Genomic DNA, 19264 nt, shown 5'->3' on the forward strand with positions numbered 1-19264 from the left:
AAGAAGACAGTTGTAGCTGGGACTTAGAAAATGAGGGAATAAGTGGTACAAGATCAGTTTAGAGGCATAGATAGGCCAGGACAGCTCATACAGAGACTAACATGCGATGGTAGCGACTTTGGACTTCAATCTAATCGAGAACCTATTGGAGGGTTTGAAGCAGGGGTGTAAAATAATCTGCTTTAATTAATATGCCTAGTATGGTCCATTTTGCTTCTTACATATTAGTAAAAGAGACAGCCTAGCTTAGTGGTTAAGACCATGCATGAGCTTTGAGGCTAGACTGCCTAGGTTCAAATACTGGCTTTACCACTTACTGTGTGAACTTGAAAAAGTTATCCAACCTCTCTTCAGTTTCCCGTCAGTAAAATGAGAATAACAGTACCTGCCTCATAGGGTTGCTACAAGGATTAAAATAATAAAATAGATCATAGCACATAAAACCCACCCACTGCCATCAAGTCGATTCCAACTCCTAGTGACTATATAATGTTCATTTAATAGCTAGGTAGTTAATAGTGATTAGTTCTGGGGAGTGGGATTAAAGAAATGGAACCTGGAAGAGCTTTGTTTTTGCCTTACATCCTTCTGTGTAGTTTGAGTTTTAAAATGTTAGGCATGTGTTACTTAAATAATTTAAAAAATTAAAGAAAAAAGCTTTGGAGTATGATTTCAAATTTGGTGTTTAAAAAGAAAATCACAACTCATTTCGTGATATTTTGATACTGGTGTTTTTTTTTTTAATGGGACAGCCCTAAAAATATAGTATCTTTTCTTTTTTTTTTAAGTTTTCTAATCGATGTAGTACATAACTTGTCATTCTTTTTCACATAGATGTATTTAGGGATCTGGGATAATCTGCCAGGTGTTGTGAAATGTCAAATGGAACAAGCACTTCATCTTGATTTTGGAACTGAATTGGAACCAAGAAAAGAAATAGTTCTATTTGATAAGCCAACTAGGGGAACTACTGTACAGAAATTCAAAGAAATGGTCTACAGTCTTTTTAAAGTAAGTATTTGCAATTTCAGGAGCCCTGGTGGTACAGTCGTTAAGGGCTTTGACTGCTAACCAAAAGGTCAGCAGTTTGAATCCACCAAGCCACTCCTTGGAAACCCTATGGGGCAGTTCTACGATGTCTTTGAGAGTCACTATGAGTTGGAATCTGCAGCAATGGGTTTGGTTTTTTGGCTTCACTTACAATAGCTAGAAATGTCCAGATTTGAGGGGAGTGATAATTAACTATAGATGAACTGCTGCATAGTTTCATATTTTAACTGATATCCATCAAAAGAAAAGGTGAAAATTAGTACCTTATTACAAATTATATTTAAAAATTTAATACTCATATAGACAAGATTTTTTTTTTATAGACAAGATTAAGTAAAAATACACAAAAATGAAAATAGTTTGGGGAAGAGTTTTTTTCTCAGCTTTGATTGCTCTTATTTTCAGAGTCTTTCTTTTCTTTGGCCATTATACATTTTCAGAGTATTTTACCACAGAAAAGCTTAACAGGGAAATGTGTTTTAATCTCCATTATTGGAACAATACAACTTGAACAAAATAATTGTTAATATAAACTACAATAGGAGAAAATAATTTTTCAGTTGGCCCTTGTTATTAATGACTTTGGATATGAGTACACTACACTGCAATTTTGCAAGAAAATGTATAAAATAGAACAAGGAATACTTACTGCCTTTGTTAACTAGTTTATCTAAAGGGTGTGTGAGAGATAGGGTAGTTGGGGTAGCCATTTCTTAATAAACATATTTAGCGAAGTGGACTTTACTGCAAGCATCATAAATATTTGAAGAGGTAACATACTAAGTTCCTTCGTGGGGAACTTACTAGCATGGTAATAATCCTCATAAAGGAATTTAGTGTTACATATAATTTGTCTTTTCATTTCTAACATACAGTCAAATTTTTATCTTTTATTAGGCTAAGTTGGGTGATCAAGGAAACCTCTCTGAACTGGTTAATCTCGTCTTGACAGTAGCTGATGGAGACAAGGATGGCCAGGTTTCCTTGGGAGAAGCAAAGTCAGCATGGGCACTTCTTCAATTAAATGAATTTCTTCTCATGGTAATACTTCAAGATAAAGAACATACCCCCAAATTAATGGGATTCTGTGGTGATCTCTATGTAATGGAAAGCGTTGAATATACCTCTCTTTATGGAATAAGCCTTCCATGGGTCATTGAACTTTTTATTCCATCTGGATTCAGAAGAAGCATGGATCAGTTGTTCACACCGTCATGGCCTAGAAAGGCTAAAATAGCCATAGGACTTCTAGAATTTGTGGAAGACGTTTTCCATGGCCCATATGGAAACTTCCTCATGTGTGACACTAGTGCCAAAAACTTAGGCTATAATGATAAGTATGATTTGAAAATGGTGGACATGAGAAAAATTGTGCCAGAGGCAAACCTGAAAGAACTTATTAAGGACCGTCACTGTGAGACTGATTTGGACTGTGTCTATGGCACGGATTGTAGAACTAGCTGCGATCAGAGTACCATGAAGTGTACTTCAGAAGTGATACAGCCAAACTTGGCAAAAGCCTGTCAGCTACTCAAAGACTACCTGCTGCGTGGTGCTCCAAGTGAAATTCGTGAAGAATTAGAAAAGCAGCTTTATTCTTGTATTGCTCTCAAAGTCACAGCAAATCAAATGGAAATGGAACATTCTTTGATACTAAATAACCTAAAAACATTACTGTGGAAGAAAATTTCCTACACAAATGACTCTTAGTTCATTTAGACATTGTTACCATTCTAAGACACTTACTTCTAAAAAAGTTTTGAACATTTAAAAAAATGGCTTCTGATTGAGTTCCCTGCCAGTTACTTACATAGAACTCCTTTCCTCTGGGACTAGTGAAGCCATCATGTTAAAATAAATATGGTGATTACTAAATGGCAGGTGTAGGAGTAACAGGTCCAAAAGATTTCATTCCTGCCCCCCTTTTTTAGAAGCTGTTATATTTCTCAGTGCATCCACTGTGTAACTAAAAAAAAAATGCTGTGAAAATCCTCATTTCATAAACATCAAGAGTATTTTGTAGACTTATAATTGTTAGTCAAAATACCATTGATGGAAACATTGTTTGCACTGAAGCTGCTGTTTAAAAGACAATTTATACATAAAATTTACTAATGTCTTAGCATGGTAAAGTTTGCACATTAACAGAAATTAAGACTGCAAAGCAGGTAAGTTACCCTTTTTTAAACAGGTAATAGCATGGTTTGTTGTATTATAGACTTATACATACATTTTTAACCTCATTTTACACATCAGTTGTTATCTGTAGTTTCAGGATGTTCCCCTAAGTGGCTCTTTAAGAGGCTCTTGTAATTAAAAATCCTTTACAAAATATTCTACATGTCAACATATAAATGCCAATTTTTACAGCCAACACTGGGTAAGCTTTCATGTAATTCTCCTAAAGAAATTCAAAGGATCCATCTTAGTACAAGTACCAGTGGAACCCTTCAAAACCTAAGGCCATAGCCCCAATCCAGACCCACATATCCTAAATTTGAACTATGGGGGAAATCAGATTTCTATGAAATAACAATTTATTTAGTAAATATTTTCCATTTCCAAACAGTATTTCCTAATGGCCAAGAGGGCTATTTAAGAGGCATGTATATTTAATGAACATTTTTTCCATGTGAACTCAATATAAAAAGATTAGTATGTGCTTCTCACTCATGTTATTTTTATTCGTATACTCAGATCTGGCATGCACCTTTCAACATCTCCACAAAAATCAAATACCTTTTGGAGAAAAGACCCAGCATTTTCTGTTCAAAGGTTTCACATGGTTAAAGTGAATGTGTTAAAGCTATGTGTCCTTCACTGGACATTGGACAGCTTTCTGTAAAGAAAAAGCCACGGATTAACATCAGTTGTTTAAGATTCTATACTTTGAAGGTACTTTTTCTTCCCGCTCATCATCTATCTGGTTACAATAAATGGATGGAAGAATTATTTCTTAGTGACGGTTGGTCTGTTACTTGCCAGATTTTTTTAGGGAAAACTGTACATCTTAACCCTGTATTTTGAAGGATGGTACCTCCTGCTGGAGAACAAGAGCCCAAGGTAATAGATGTGAACTTTGCTGGAGTCAGCACGCAGACGAACTTTTCCTAGAAAAGCTATATTCATGTCTTGGAGAAAATATATGCCAACTCCTCTGCTTTTATACTCCAGGATATTTCCTACAGTTTCATAAAAAAGTTAAGAGCTTAACACAGAGTAGTTGCTTGGTCAATAAGTTTATTACTTTATCTGAAAAATCTTCATAGAAAATTGTGGTTTGGTTTAGCTCTCAGCAGCCCGCTCCTGAGCTCTGAGGAAGCTTGCCTTCTTCTGAGCTACCCGATCTTTCTTCTGGGCAAGAGACATTTTGGGACGATTCCACCTGCAAAACAAAGTAAAACACAGGAATATATATTTTTAAATCATAGCCAAAGAGGATGGAGAATGTTTAATTGTAAATAAATGGAGATTTTTGTAATCAGATGGACGTGAATAATCAACACATGTATTTCTCAAACCCCAACTCCCTGGATATGCTACTATTGTGCAAAGCCAAGAAATCAAACAACGTAATGTCAGCGCAATGTTTAGATGCCCCATTGTTACTTTTGAAATACCAAACCATGAAAACCAACTCTTCTTTAGGTAGCCTCCCCAAAGCAGTAACTGGTACTTATACTGTATTATGATAGAAAGGGCCACCTCAGTAGCTCCTGAGGCTAATCATTTCTATCACCACAATTACTTTAGCAAACCTGGTTCCCCTCGCTTCCGCAACATCATGCAGAGCTAGTGATCGAGTTTGCAGATCTTCACCGGGAATCTGACCCACCAGATCAAAGGAGGCAGTATGGGAATCACTCCCAATCCCTTCTGTCTCGCAAAAATCGTAACAGTAAGACACATACCTCTTCTTTTTAACATCTTTCTTAGGCTTCTTCTCATAAACTGGATTCTCTCTTATAGCAGCATGTGCTTTCTTGTACATCTCCTCCATCTGAAACAAAGGAAATCAAACAGTACTTGGTTTCATTTCACGTGCCCTAAACGATGCTGTTGTTAGTTGCATCTATATTCTACCACTTGCTCAATTTTGCCCTTCTAAGGCAGATTCTCAAAAGGAACAAAACTAAGTCAAGTTTGGTACCTGCTTCAATTTCTAAACTTAACCCACCTATTCCTAATAGTCTCAATTTTTACCTTAGGTAATGGCTTTAATACATCAATTGACACTATTCGCAAAATTCAATTCAATCTTATTCAAGAAATATTTGCATGTATCTCTGAAGAATTCAGCCATACTTTAGAGCAAATTGATTTCTGCAGGAAAACACATTACATTCATTTTCAGTATTTCCTGACCATGATATTTTCAAGTGAAAAACAAAGCATTAAGACCAAGAACATATGGGGCCAAGACAATCACAACACTGACATAACTTAGTAGTATTAGATGCTGACACTAGGTTTTCAACAAGCAATTGCTAAATTCTTTTCTGTCTTCGCTCAGTCTACAGATTCACACTTCATGGAAATTTCTACCTGATAGGTCTTTCAAAGCTATTTCTAGTCATACCCTCAAATTAGTGCAGTTTAGTAACTAGCACCTCCTATCAATAGAAGTGGTTTATAACTATGGCCAAAGGAATGTTAAAAAAAGGTCGGCAGTTTGATTCTACCAACCGCTCCCTGGAAACTCTCTGGGTCAGTCCTACTCTGTCCTGTAGGGTCACTATGAGTCAGAATCATTACCTATGATTAAATAACACCAAATGCACAAAAACACCAAAAGCTGTAGATGCCTCAAGCCTGCCATACTTCTAGAATCTGAAAGATTCCTAAAAGCATGTTGACAAGTCTAGTCTATTACTTACACTACCTTACCTGACTTGTTATTAACCTGTTCTGGTCCAACATCCTAATTGTGTATCAAGTTAAAAATAGCTTATCTGAGTCTATCTGTACTTACAAACATACCCATATTCAACTTCCAACTGTTAACCTGAAATAAACCTGTATTTAAGAATGTACCCACCAAATATTAGTAAATTTGACTTTACAAGTCAACCAATATAGGCATTTTTAGGTAAAATTTTTACCATGTCTGGAGTTACGTTGTTCTTTATGTATTGAGAGAATTGTTTCTTATAAGCATCTTCATCTTCTTCCATTAGGTAACGCATATAATCTGCAACGTTCTGACCCATGATGTGTTTCCGATGTACTTCTGCATTGAATTCCTTGCTTTCTGAATCGTAACCAGGGAATCGTTTGGTACTAAAACAAAGTTTTTCATATTTTAGTATACAGACAGAAATCGTTTCACTAGTAGGAATTAATTCCATTCACTGTATATGTAAAAGTAGCTGCCATCAGTCCCGTCTTGAAACAATTAATTGCATCATATGCAACCAAAGGACCAACTACTGGACTGCTCAGTTAGTGGGATATCATCATTTAGCAGCTAATCTCAAAATTCCAGAATAGAAGATCACTTCTACAAACACCTTTTAAAAACCATTCAGTAAACCAAGGCCTTCCCCCACAACAAGGTTTTAGTTATCCTGCATATTCACATAAGAAGGGATTTCAAAACTGCTCCACAAGATCCTAGAATTTCTCGGTGGTGCCTCAGGGTAACATGGGAATAAGATGACAGCCAATGAAATTATCAAGTGAGTGTGCTCCTGGTATACCTCCATCTAATTTTTCTTAAACAGTATAGAATTTACAAAGTACATTCATTAACTCAAGTACCAAAGGAACTACAAATTAAACAAGATTTTTAAGGTTTAGTCTTGTGATGAGCAACCTACTTGGCTTCCAAGAATGGTCAACAATCTTATTTCCAATCAAAACTTCAGAAATCTTTCGTAAGCCTTTTCTCAACTCTAACCAAAATTAAGTCAGATGCGAAATATAATGGTTTCAACTCCAGCTGTCTCACTTACTGGCTCCATGACCAGTTACCTCTGGAGCATCAGTTTCTGCACTTATAAAACAGGTTACAATTCTTTTCTACTCTGCCAGGCTCCTTTTGTGTACTGGCCAGCATACTGCAGGCATTCAATAGCTGTTACTTTAATTAATTCAGTAATCTCCCCACTAAAACCAAAGTTGAAAATAGGGAAGTGTGGGAGTCCAGGCACTAAGGCCTTGAATCCTATATTACCTGTGAGGGATGGACAAGCCTCCATCCACTGCTCCCTTCAGAGCCCCAAAAACTTTATTCCCAGTGGTAGTTCTGGCAAGACCTGCATCCAAATAGCACGTGAAGGCACCAGGTTGACCATCAATGCTTTCCACATTGTATTCATCTCCGGTTACCTCCACTTGGCCTTCATAGATCTTGTCCATCCCAAACCTATTGAGAAGCTATTAACAAAGAAGCCAGCCTGAATACCTGTCTGAATATATTCAAACAACTCTAAAATGAAAACATCTCAAGTCATAACTTATGACCTGTAACATCTGGGGAAAAAAACCCTTCTAATTCACCCATTCCTTTACCCCAATCCAGTTTTAAAGTTTATCAAATTTTAAATGCGACAAAAACAAACTTTAGACATTCAATTTCACCCTCTTTAACAACTTTGTCTTTTATATCCTCTGAATTTTTTTCATATGTCCATACCTGATTTATGAAGTAATCGAAATTTCAACATGCAATACTTAATTTGCTAAATTTACTTGAGGTAATTTCCCACATTTATAGTCATACTTGGCTACAGTAATTCAACAAATGTAATTTAATATGAAATAAAATCCTAGAAGTAGGATCCTGGGCCGAAGGGAACATCTTTCATGGCTCTACTCTGCAATCACATGTTAACACGGGCCACCCTCCTGCTAGAACACTGCCATCTAGCTATGGTTTCAAAAGTGATGCCTTTGCACCAAGTCGCTTTCACAGAGAATGACTATGTTCCCCGTTCAAACATGTTTATAATCAATGAAGGCGTGGGCCCCCAACACTGGTGCACAAGCTGGACAACTCCAACGCCAAATAAGGTCAGTAACTGACAAAACGAAAATGAGGCAAAATCCCATTTTCATTCCCCTTTCTGCAGAATACAGCACATACACGAGTGCTGCCACCCTGCGGTGAAGATGATTAAAACAACAACGAAGCCCTCACCAGTGCCTCACCTCACAGCTCAAGACACTACTTCTGAAATTTAATGTGCATGTCACCTGGACATCCTATTAAGATATTCTGAGGACCCGTAGTGGAGCCTCCACGATTCTGCCATTTCTAAAGTGTTCCCAGGTAATACTGGGTTAGAAGAGCTACATTTCTGAGTAGCAGGGATCTGTGCTGTATAAGGCAGCCACTAGTGACACATGGCTATTCAAATTAATCAAAAAATCAGTTCCTCAGTAGCACTAGTCGTATTTCGTGGGCTCAGCAGCCACACATGGCCAGTGGCTACCCTACTGGATAGAACAGATTACACATTTCCAACATCACAGAAAATTCTATTGAACAGCACTAGTCTAGATTTATCTACAAACAGAAAAGACAGGCAGACAACCACTTCTCCAGGTTAAGAAATGCACTGCCATCGATTCAAACCCTGTAAAGTCATCATCACTTCCGGTGCTTTGTAAGCCACAGGAAAGAGTAAGCACTCTCTCTTGAAGCCACAGTGGAGGGTGTCTTATTCACATATAGACACCTTGCAGACAATTCCAAGCAATGAGCCAACTCCAAAATATATCAATTACAGTGATTTTTGTACATACCCTGCGAGCCAGCAGCAGGCCAGTACAATATGCAGCAGCATAATTTGTCAGGCCGACTTTCACACCGTACTTTGGGAGTTCGTGAGCATAAGCTGCGCAGACTATCATGTCCCCTTCTATACGGGCATAGGCAATCTACAGTAAGAAAAAAACCAGGTTAGTGATCTGTGCTTTCACTGTTCCAGTACTTGTCCTAAATGTCTCCTTTTTTAAAAGGACTTATAAAAAGAAAAAAGATGGACACAGATCTGTACCACTTCATGTTTCTTCTGTTATCTCCAGTTACCTCCAAAAATTTATGGCTTGGTCAACTGTAACAGGCAGGTAAATGAGTTTGCCAAATGTCACAGTATGTAAGACTAAAATTACCAGACATTGAATATTAAAACCTATTTGGGATTCTACTATAGTTCCTTACTTTCAAATATTGAAAAGACTATTATCTGGTTATATGATAAGTTAAAGATGCACTTTTAAAAAGTCAAAAAAGAATTCCCGATTAACTAAGTCCAACAAACTTTCAGTTTCATTAAGGAGCCCTGGCGGCACAGTGGTTAAGTGCTCGGCTGCTAATCAAAAGGTCGTTGGTATGAACTCACAAGCTGCTCTGCAGAAAAAAGATGTGGCAGTGACACTCTGTCCTATAGGGTCACTAGGAGTTGAAATCAACTCAACAGCAACAGGTTTTTAGGTTTTAATGTTTAGTTATCTGACTTGGTGTGAAGACATTGCCGTATGCAAATCATATATCCAGAAAACAGGTGTGCCTGCACCTACGAAGGCTCAGCAAAGCAACTATCAAAATGTTCCCTAGTTGTAAAAGCCCAAAAAACCAGCTTCCAGGAGCAAACTGGCACTTTTGTACATACGAATTTATTAAAGCTGTTATTTCAAGTAAGCAGGGATAAGAACCTCAGTCTCATTTAACCCTCACAACTACCTACTTTTTTTCACAAGCACAAAGCAAGAGTCAGACCCTGTCCATGTACTCTACTGGAAACAGAATGGGCAAGAACCTTCCACCTGTCCTGTCCCCCTCCTCCCCTGTACACACAAAACAGTACAATACCCGGAGTTTCTCTAAGTCTCTTTCCCCCTAATTAGAAAACAAATGCGTTCTAATTCTAAACCTCTTAAAGGGGATGAACTATTCACTCGACAAATGTTCTGAGTGCCAGGCACTAGACTAGATCACCCTTCTAACCCATACATCACGTGCTTGGTCTCCCCCAAGTACAACTTCTCCAACACAGTAAATGCCCAGGTTGGAGTGTGTTAACCACCCATTGCTTGTGTCCAGAATACAACTTACCTGGCAAATGATATCTCTGTTGGTTACACGAACTATCATCCTGTATTTGGGTGTGTTGTATTTATTTTTATCCTGAATTACCAAGCGTTTCCGAGCATAGTAATCAGTTTTACCCTCTGAAAGAAAATAATTATGTTAAAAAAGGTTGCTCGACTATAAAGGAGATGCTTAGATATTGAAAACATTATGAAAAACTGAGGATACCTCGTCTTCTTCTAAATTTCACTTGGTATCTCTTGAAGTAGGCCTTGTTCTTCACAACTTTAACAAACCCCTTTAAGAAAAACAGAATGTTATTAAAACCTTGATAAATGTTTTAGCTTATACTTTTGATATCTTAGTTAACCATGTAACAAAGTAAGTTAATCATCCAGACAACTGTCACTTTGTAGGGTCCAGTGTTTCTTGAATCATCTGAGGGTAAAGAACCACTTTTCTTCTACTTTCAATCTCTCGAAGACTGGTAAATTTTATAAAACAGAATAAAAACCACTGGGGAAGTGGAATAACAAAAAACAAAAGCATACAAAATACAGCCCCCAACTCTTTACGAGATTCAACAGATAAAAACATTATTGTTACATTGCTTTAAAGAATTTTTAAAAACTTACTTGTGCTTGTTCAGTTGAGGAACAGCACCAATCCTTGTGCCAAACTTTTGCTAAACAACTGCTCTAGACAGCAGTCAATCCTGCCAAATGTCAGTTTATTCTGAACACTGTAGGAAGTCCCATTTCGAGAATCTAACCTTAGAGAAGCACACCCTTCCCTCACTTTCCACGTACATTTAGAAAAAAATAGGTTTAACTACTTGTCACAATACTCATTCAGTAAATACTTCCGATCAAGACAGCACTGACTCTCACCAACATCGCCTTACCCTACCCCACCTTTGCGGCCCCACCCCATCAATCACGAAAGTGGAGCCAGCGATGGACTTGAGAAGAGGAGGCAGGAGATGCACTCCAAACTAAATGAGCTTCCTTTCGGGGCCCACAGATGCCAAGGCCTCCTAGTTTCACCGACGGTTCTGGCTTGAAAACTAGTTCCTTGACCCACTGACACAGGCTCCCTGAACGAAGATCCGCCAGCCACGACGCTCTCCCCTCTCCCGGGAGACCCACGGGGCAGTCAGCGGCCGAGTCGGGTCCCAGGAGTGGCAGCCCGCCTCCGCTCCGGCACCCCCCAGCCTTCTGCTGGTCCGAGGCCGGGCTGACCGGCCACCAGGTGCCCCTGCCCAGTCACCCGCCGATGCCCCCTTCTGACGAGCCGACACCACCCTCCCAGCTTGTCTACCGAACTCAACCCCCTGCCCAACACACCGCCTCAGTTTTCGCTCCCCTTCTTCATCAACCCCTCCCCCAAGGTGGCGGGCAGGCGGCAGCCATTAGGCCACGCTGGGAGCCGCGGCCCGACCATGGCAGAGGCCGCAATCTCGTGCCATCCGGCCCCTGCGCCGCGCGAGATGGGCTTCAGGCTGGCGTTCCGGCAAGGAGAGGAGACACCCGTGCTTCCGAAGTCCCAAGACCGAAGAGCCCACTCACCATCCTGCCGAACAGGGACCGCCGTCCGCGGATTGCCACAGACCTGCAGGCCCAGCAGCTCTACGGGGGGGAAAAGGCCGAGGCCCTTGCGCAGGCGCAGTTTGTAGCACCGACGATCACGCAAGCGACGTGTGGAAGAGAGAAAGCTCCAGCCGGAAAGCCTGCGACGTGCTGTTCCCTGCTGGCGGGAGGGCGAAGTACAGAACTTCCCATCGCGGCCAACTCGCAGCCTGGCGACGCTCTTGAGACCGGTACCTTGCTGAGGCTCCGACAAAAATGGGAGAGGGGGCGCGGTGAGCAGGAGCAGGGCAATGACAACAGATTTCGCTTTCAGTGCTAGGGAGTTTTTTCATAACAAGCATGTATTATTTTGTATACAGAGAAAAAAGTTCAAAAGTTAAGTAGAATGAATTGGCTCTGGAGCCCTTTTGCCCCCTCCGGGAGTGCACCTCCAAGACTGCTTATCCTGGTTCGGAGCACACAGGGTCAGTAACCCCAGGAAGCCTCGCGTGGGAACCCCAAGCCTGGGTTAGAGGCCCCTCCTCTGCCCTCCCACAGCACCTGGTTACCTGCTTCAGTCCACAAGGCTGCAGACTCCTTGAGGGCAGGCCTTGATGTCAGGGTCACCTTTGAACCCCAGGACTAAGGGCAATGCTGACATTTAGTCCTAAGAGCTGGGTTTGAGAGTAGCTAGCGGCGCAGCGGTTAAGAGCTTGGCTGTTTACTGAAACAGCAGCGGTTCAAATCCTTCAGCCGCTCCGCGGAAGAAAGATGTAAAGATTTACAGCCTTGAAAACTATATGGGGCAGTCCTACTCTGTCCTGTAGGGTCGCTATGAGTCGGAATCGACGGCAACGGGTTTGGTTGGGTTTCTGGGTATTTGTTAAGTGGTTTAAAAAAAAAAAAAAAAAAACTCCTGCTTTGTTTTCTCTGGTTCTTTTTACTTCCATCCTCTTCCCTAATCCCTGTCCTCAAATTCCTTTTTCCTCCCTCCGTCACTCTGAGTGGGCTTAACTTTCCTTCCTTAAGTCTTTCTTTTTTCTGAAGCTAATTGTAACTGAGAGAATGAGTCTTCCTCTTTCCCATTCTCCACATGCATCCTGAGGAGAACCAACCAGCCAACCAACCAACCAGCCAACCAACCAACCAAAAAAAGCACCGCAAGAGAAAGTATTCCCTCACCCATAGGTGGCCTTTGAGCTTCTTGAATGGGAATCATTTGGGTACTAGTTAAAATACAAATATCACCCACCTCTGCTGAATCAGACTTTCCTAGCTGAGGACTGGGAATCTACACTTTAAATTTGGCCTCAATTTTAATCAAGTTGAGAAATCTCAGGAAAGTGAAAAACAAATCCTACTTTGCCCAATAATGATGTGTATGGACTCCAAGAGGAAAAGAGGAAACCTTACTCATGGTAAAACCATTTAAAATATTCTCACCCTCAGTATGGAGTTTGACCCTTACCTCCATTCTCCGGTGATCAACGGCTGCCCTTGGGAGATGGGTGTATATAATCATAGTGTCACCTGCTCACTGGCAGAGCTGGGAGAAGGGACTGTCAACCACGGTGACAAGGTTAAGGGGCTCTAAAAAGCTATCACTGGAGTGCATCAGAATTATGATGCAAAAAAAAAAAAAAAAGAATTATGATACTGGTTAGCTCTGGCTTCAACTTATAATTCCTTATTTAAAAAGTGGCTGTTAAGTTGATTCTGACTTATGGCTGCCCTGTGTGCATCAAAGTAGAAATGTGCTCCATAGTGTTTTCAGTGGCTGATTTTTTGAAGCCAATCACCAGGCCTTTGTTCTAAGGCAACTGTGGGTTGATTCAAACCACCAGCTTTTTGGTTTTGGTTGACAGCCAAGTGCTTAACCTTTGCACCACACAGGGACTCCCGTAAGTCCTTGAATAACAAGGAAAATGTATTGAATCCACTTCGGTCAATTTGACAGACCCTTAGATGAGAAATGTTAAAACGCTTCCCGCAGGCAAAGGTGGCTCAGTCTTTGTTGGGAAGCTTTTGAAAGTGTAAAGAAAGAGGCGTACAATTTGCATTTATAGAAAATACTTAAAGATCTTCATTTTGACAGTTCTTCAAGTTATTAGCCAGGGCCTCCTTTCATTGAGGGTAGAAACATCACAAAGGAAAGTCTACCTGCAAACAGGGCCATCCCTAACTTTTACATGTTTTAGAGCAAGAGTGCATATATGAAGACCCACATACCATTCATCTAAATATTTAAAAGTTATGAAGCAAGCTAAAAAGTTGTTGATTTTTTTTCACTTATGCATAATTCTTTATAAATACATACTGAAGACCCATTAGTTTCAGGTACTCTCTTGGGTAGAAGGGGTCCCTGGGTGGCACAAAAGAGAGGAAGGAGTGGAATGTGATTGTTCCCTGGCTTATAAGGTAATTACTCTTCTCCCTACTTTTCTTCACTAAATAAGTCAAGCCAGTACTAACATGGGAGGGTGGGGAGTAAGAGTAGAGGGAGGAATGTGCCCTGGCATCTGTTTCTACTTTCTGAGAGTCAGGAAGGCAAGTAAATTGTTGAATGTTTTATCCTCCTTCCTACCTTATAAATCTTTATAACAACAAAATTTAAAAATATGTATAACCATTCCCCTGGGTCACTATTAGGGGTTTGGGGCTTGGCCAGCCCAGTTTGTGACACCAGGGGCCAGGGTGATCTCATCTATCACCCTTGGTTGATACCTTATTCAAGTGTAGGAATTAAAAATCAGCAGTAATCAGACAAATCAACATTTTGTGTCTCCCCATATGATGGGCTGAGAAGAACATAACATCACTTGTGCACATTTACATAACCTAAAACCAGTCCTAATGAAACAACAAACAAACCCAAATTGAGGGATATTCTACAAAGTAACCGGTCTATTAAAAAAAAAAAAAAAAAACCTGTTGCTGTCGAGTCGATTCCGACTCATAGCGACCCTATAGGACAGAATAGAACTGCCCCATAGAGTTTCCAAGGAGCGCCTGGTGGATTTGGACTGCTGACCTTTTCGTTAGCAGACATAGCTCTTAATCACTACATCACCAGGGTTTCTAGCTGGTCTGTATTCTTCAAAAATGACAAGGTCATGAAAGATAAGGAAAGACTTAAGAACTGTCCCAGATTGAAAGAGATCAAAATGACAGGACAACTGAATGCAATGTACAATCTTGCTTGAATTGCATCCTGGATAAGAAAATAAAAAGGGGAAAAGGGAGGCTTTTTTTTTTTTTTTTAGGAACTAAGGACGTTGTTGGGACAATCAGCATTTAAATGGAATCTGTAGATGAGGTGGTAATAATGTGTCAGCCTTAATTTCGTCCTTTTGATAGGTTCACTATGGTTATGTATGAAAGGGTTCTTGCTTTTTAGGAAATAGGCACTAAACTATTTTGGGGTAAAACTAGGGCATTATTTCTATAACTTACCCGCAAATGGTTCAGGAAAAATATATATATATGAATAACCATACATTAATTACATGTATGTATGTGATTGATATATATATGCATACATATGCATGTACAGAGAGAAAGCAAATATGTTAAAATGTCAACAATGGGGGAATCTGGGAGAAGGGGATATGGAAGTTCTTTGTACTGTTCTTACAACACATCTGTGATTTTGAAATTATTTCAAAATAAAACATTCCCTGCTGGAATGGATAATATTGCTTCTATTCGAAACAGAAGTGAACTCAGTTTTATCAAACATGTCAGACATACACTACAAATAGAAAATAAATAAGCAATGATCAGTTCTGGAAGTAATGACTTAATGCCAATATATGAAAATATCTCTGGGATGTCATCCATATATTATCACTTTGAGGTACTTAATACCCAAATCAGCTGATTCTATATTAAAACTGCCAACCCTCATAATTAGGATAAAAAAATATGTTATTTCAAAATGTTTTTTCTTGTAATTGGTTTTTACTTTTTGTGAGTTTATGGTTATACACTGAAGGGTATTTATCAAGTAGGGTGAACTATTTTTTGCTTGGACCCTCTTTATAGATGTTGATCCACTGGAAGAATTTTAAACACTTTTAATCTGTACTTTTATCTGGGGGAAAATACCTCTGAATGAAAGGATAAACTTTGTTTCTTAAAAAATAATGTGTAAGCGTTCATTGGCGGTTACCAGGGGTGGGAGGAGGGAGGAATCACTCCCTAGATAGCAGACGCCTGTTATTTTTTGGTGATAGGGAAGGTAGTACCGAACGTGAGTGAAGGGTGCACAGCTTGCTCAAAGTAAATGATGCCACTAATAAATACACAAGAGTAAAGGACATTTTTCGTAAAGGATAAGACATACAGAATTTTGCAACAACAACCCCCCCCCAAAATCATGTGGCTACATATGTATGTATATACGCATATATGTATATGGGTATATATGTGTGTACATATGTATACACATATAGATGTGTCTTCATGTATTAATAAACCACTTAGGGGGCACAGTTACAGATACAGTTACAGATACTTCTTAGACATAACCAAATACCTCACGAGTTTACTTTTCTGGCTTTAAAGGCTTATGACCATAGTCTCATGGAACAACTCTGTCAACTGGCATAATATAGCTCATAAAGTTTATGTTCTGCATCCTAATTTGGTGAGTTGTGTTTGGGGTCTTAAAAACTTACTAGTGACCATCTAAGATATAACTATCGGTTTCTACTCATCTAGAGCAAAACAGACAGAAGGAAACCAAAGGCTCAGAGAAGAAACTAGACTACAGGACTAATAGCCTTCATGAACCACAGCCTCATCTATCTTGAGACCAGAAGAACTGGATGGTCCAGGCTACCACTACCAACCATTCTGAATAGGGCCACAATAGATGAATCCTTATGGAGTGAGAGAAAAGCATGGAAAAGAACTCAAATTCTTAAAAAGTTCAGACTTACTGAACTGGTTGAGACTGAAGAAGTCCTACAGACTATGGCCCTGAGATACTTTTTAAACCTTAAACCGAAACTAGCCTCTGAGGTTACCTTTTAGCTAAATAACAGAAAAACAGAGTGGCCCATAAAATAAAGAATATAACTCATGAGTACTGAGCTCCTTTAAAAAATCATCTGTATGAGACCCAGGGCTGGATTAAGGCTTGTGAGAGCCCTAAACACTGATAATCTGTCATGTCCCCTCCTCTGTTTACTCACACATTGAAACAGTACATATATATATATGTATAAATACGTATATATAGGCGTATATATATGTACACACACATATATATATATATATATATATATATATATATATATATGGAAACCCTTGTGGCATAGTGGTTAAGTGCTATGGCTGTTAACCAAGAGGTCGGCAGTTTGAATCCGCCAGGCGCTCCTTGGACATTCTATGGTGCAATTCTACTCTGTCCTATACGGTCGTTATGAGTTGGAATTGACAGCAGTGGGTTTGGTTGGTTTGGTATATATGTATACTTACACACACTCACACATACATACATACATTGCTGGCCCTCCTGTGTTTTATTACCGGTGTAATATATTGAGCATGCAAAGGCATTCGACAGTGTGGATCATAACGAATTATGAGTAACATTGTGAAGAATGGGAATTCTAGAACATTTATTTGTGCTCATGCAGAACGTGTACATAGACCAAAAGGAATTGTTCAAAGAGGACAAGGGAATACTGAGTGGTTTAAAATCAGAAAAGGTTTGCATCAGGGTTGTATCCTTTCACCGTACTTATTCGATCTGTATACTTAGCAAATAATCCTACAAGTTGTACTATATGAAGAACACGGCATCAGGATTGGTGAAAGACTCATTAACAACCTACAATATGCAGATGATACAACCTTATTTGCTGAAAGCAAAGAGGACTTGAAACACTTACTGATGAAGATCAAAGACTACAGCCCTCAGTATGGGTTATACTCCAACATAAAGAAAACAAAAATTCTTACAAGTGGATCATTAAGCAACATCATGATAAACTGAGAAAATATTGACATTGTCAAGGATTTCATTTTACTTGGATCCACAATCAACGCCCATGGAAGCAGCGGTCAAGGAGTCAAGCAATGTGTTGCATTGGGCAAATCTGCTGCAAAGGACATCTTTAAAGTGTTAAAAAGCCAAGATGTTACTTTAGGACAAAGATGCACTTAACCCAAGCCGTGGCGTTTTCAATCACCTCATATGCATGCAAAAGCTGGACAATGAATAAAGAAGATTGAAGAATTAGTGCCTTTCAATTATGGTGTTGGTGAAAATATACCACGGACTGCCAGAAGAACAAACAGATCTGTCTTTGAAGAAGTACAGCCAGAATGGTCCTTAGAAACAAGGATGGTGAGACTTGGCCTCACGTACTTGGGACATGTTTTTAGGAGGGACCAGTCCCTGGAGAAGGACATCATGTTTGGTAAAGTAGTGGATCAGCAAAAAAGGGGAAAACTCTCAAATATATGGATTCACACAGTGGTTACAACAGTAGGCTCAAACATAGCAATGATTGTAAGGATGGTGCAGAACCGAGCAATGTTTTGTTCTGTTATACATAAGGTCATTGTGAGTTGGAACTGACTCAATGGCACCTAACAACAACAACAACCTGGCTGGAGTTGCTGGATCAGCAGACGTCAATGTACAAGACAGTTCTCTCAAAATGGATCAGGTAACTTTTATCTATTAATATCATTCTTCCTTGCCCAGTAACCACTCATGTTGGATCCAGTTGCATATTGGGTTAATGTAGCAAGAGTTAGACTAGGCAGCCCACTCCAACCTCTTGTTTATTAGAAGGAAATAGTATACTCCAAAGAGAGCCGCTGAGATGAGTTTCAATTACTTGGGAGGGGACCGTGGGAGACAGAAGTCAATGAAGATTTTGAAGTGGTAGGGGCCTCATAGCTTAAACAACCTTGCATGTGGGAGCTTTCATGACCCTGGTAAATTTTATTTCTGGCTGGCACCATCTTATACACTGGAGCTGGTATCAGTTTCATTTAGTGTTAGTGCCCTGCCATTTCCCTTCCACTGTGGCTCTTGCTTTTCCTTCTGTTGTCTGCTTAGCATCTATGGGTCTTTGCTTTGGACGACTGGTACCCCTGTTTTGTTGATGCCCTAAGGACATGCTTACCTTGCTTATTGGGTATTCCATCCCTGATGAGGCTGAATGGTCAACAGTGACCCTAAAGCAAAGACAAGACTGTAAAGGGTCAGGGAAAACAGATTACTGGAAACAGAATAACCAGGGCAGAATTAATTAGAATGTTGACACATGGTGAAAAATGTAACCAATGTCACTAGATAATTTGTACAGAAATTGTTAAATGGGAACTCAATCTGCTGTGTAAACTCTCACTTGAAACACTATACAATATCATTTAATAAGAAAAACTATGATTTTTACAAGATTGAAAGTCAGCAAAATATCAAAGGCAATCAAATGTAATTATGATTGAGCATGTCTGGGTTTCTGTTGATAGGCTAGTGATATCTGGATGACTAATAAGATGAGGACACACATAATTCATAAATTATCATATATTTGCTTCATAGAAGTTCCTTTTCTTATGAGGGTGAGAATGGTTGTACAAT

The 19264-nt window shown here is 39.5% G+C and overlaps 2 protein-coding genes and 2 non-coding genes across 5 annotated transcripts in view; 1 reads left to right on the top strand and 3 right to left on the bottom strand.

The window, feature by feature from the left end:
- DIPK1A (divergent protein kinase domain 1A) overlaps positions 1–3650 on the top strand; it is a 135635-nt gene extending 131985 nt beyond the window's left edge. For both annotated transcript variants that reach the window (XM_064282262.1, XM_010598104.3), the window contains exons 4-5: positions 835–1011; positions 1948–3650. In XM_064282262.1, the coding sequence (XP_064138332.1) occupies positions 835–1011; positions 1948–2760 (990 nt within the window). In that variant the 3' untranslated portion in view covers positions 2761–3650. The remainder of the gene's footprint in view (positions 1–834; positions 1012–1947) is intronic.
- A 63-nt stretch (positions 3651–3713) lies between these two features.
- RPL5 (ribosomal protein L5) lies at positions 3714–11779 on the bottom strand. The gene is made up of 8 exons (XM_003418479.4): positions 11656–11779; positions 10316–10385; positions 10112–10227; positions 8800–8934; positions 7226–7428; positions 6153–6330; positions 4962–5050; positions 3714–4435 (listed from the first exon to the last, which is right to left on the bottom strand). Exons 1-8 carry the CDS (start codon positions 11656–11658, stop codon positions 4336–4338), a joined length of 894 nt encoding a protein of 297 aa, XP_003418527.1. The 5' UTR covers positions 11659–11779; the 3' UTR covers positions 3714–4335.
- On the bottom strand, positions 4730–4861 carry LOC111752913 (small nucleolar RNA SNORA66). The gene has a single exon (XR_002787807.1). It is a non-coding gene; the product is annotated as a small nucleolar RNA SNORA66 (small nucleolar RNA).
- LOC111752912 (small nucleolar RNA SNORD21) lies at positions 6419–6515 on the bottom strand. Its single transcript, XR_002787806.1, has one exon. It is a non-coding gene; the product is annotated as a small nucleolar RNA SNORD21 (small nucleolar RNA).
- Positions 11780–19264: the final 7485 nt, after the last annotated feature.

Source organism: Loxodonta africana, chromosome 3 (assembly GCF_030014295.1).
Source record: "Loxodonta africana isolate mLoxAfr1 chromosome 3, mLoxAfr1.hap2, whole genome shotgun sequence".
NCBI classification, from domain to species: domain Eukaryota; kingdom Metazoa; phylum Chordata; class Mammalia; order Proboscidea; family Elephantidae; genus Loxodonta; species Loxodonta africana.

Excerpts from the sequence above, each read along its gene's own strand:
- RPL5 (XM_003418479.4), bottom strand. Across the intron at positions 10,228-10,315 it reads GAAATTTAGAAGAAGACGAG|AGGGTAAAACTGATTACTAT; the intron begins GTATCCTCAGTT and ends ATTTTCTTTCAG. Across the intron at positions 6,331-7,225 it reads GGCTTGTCCATCCCTCACAG|TACCAAACGATTCCCTGGTT; the intron begins GTAATATAGGAT and ends ACTTTGTTTTAG.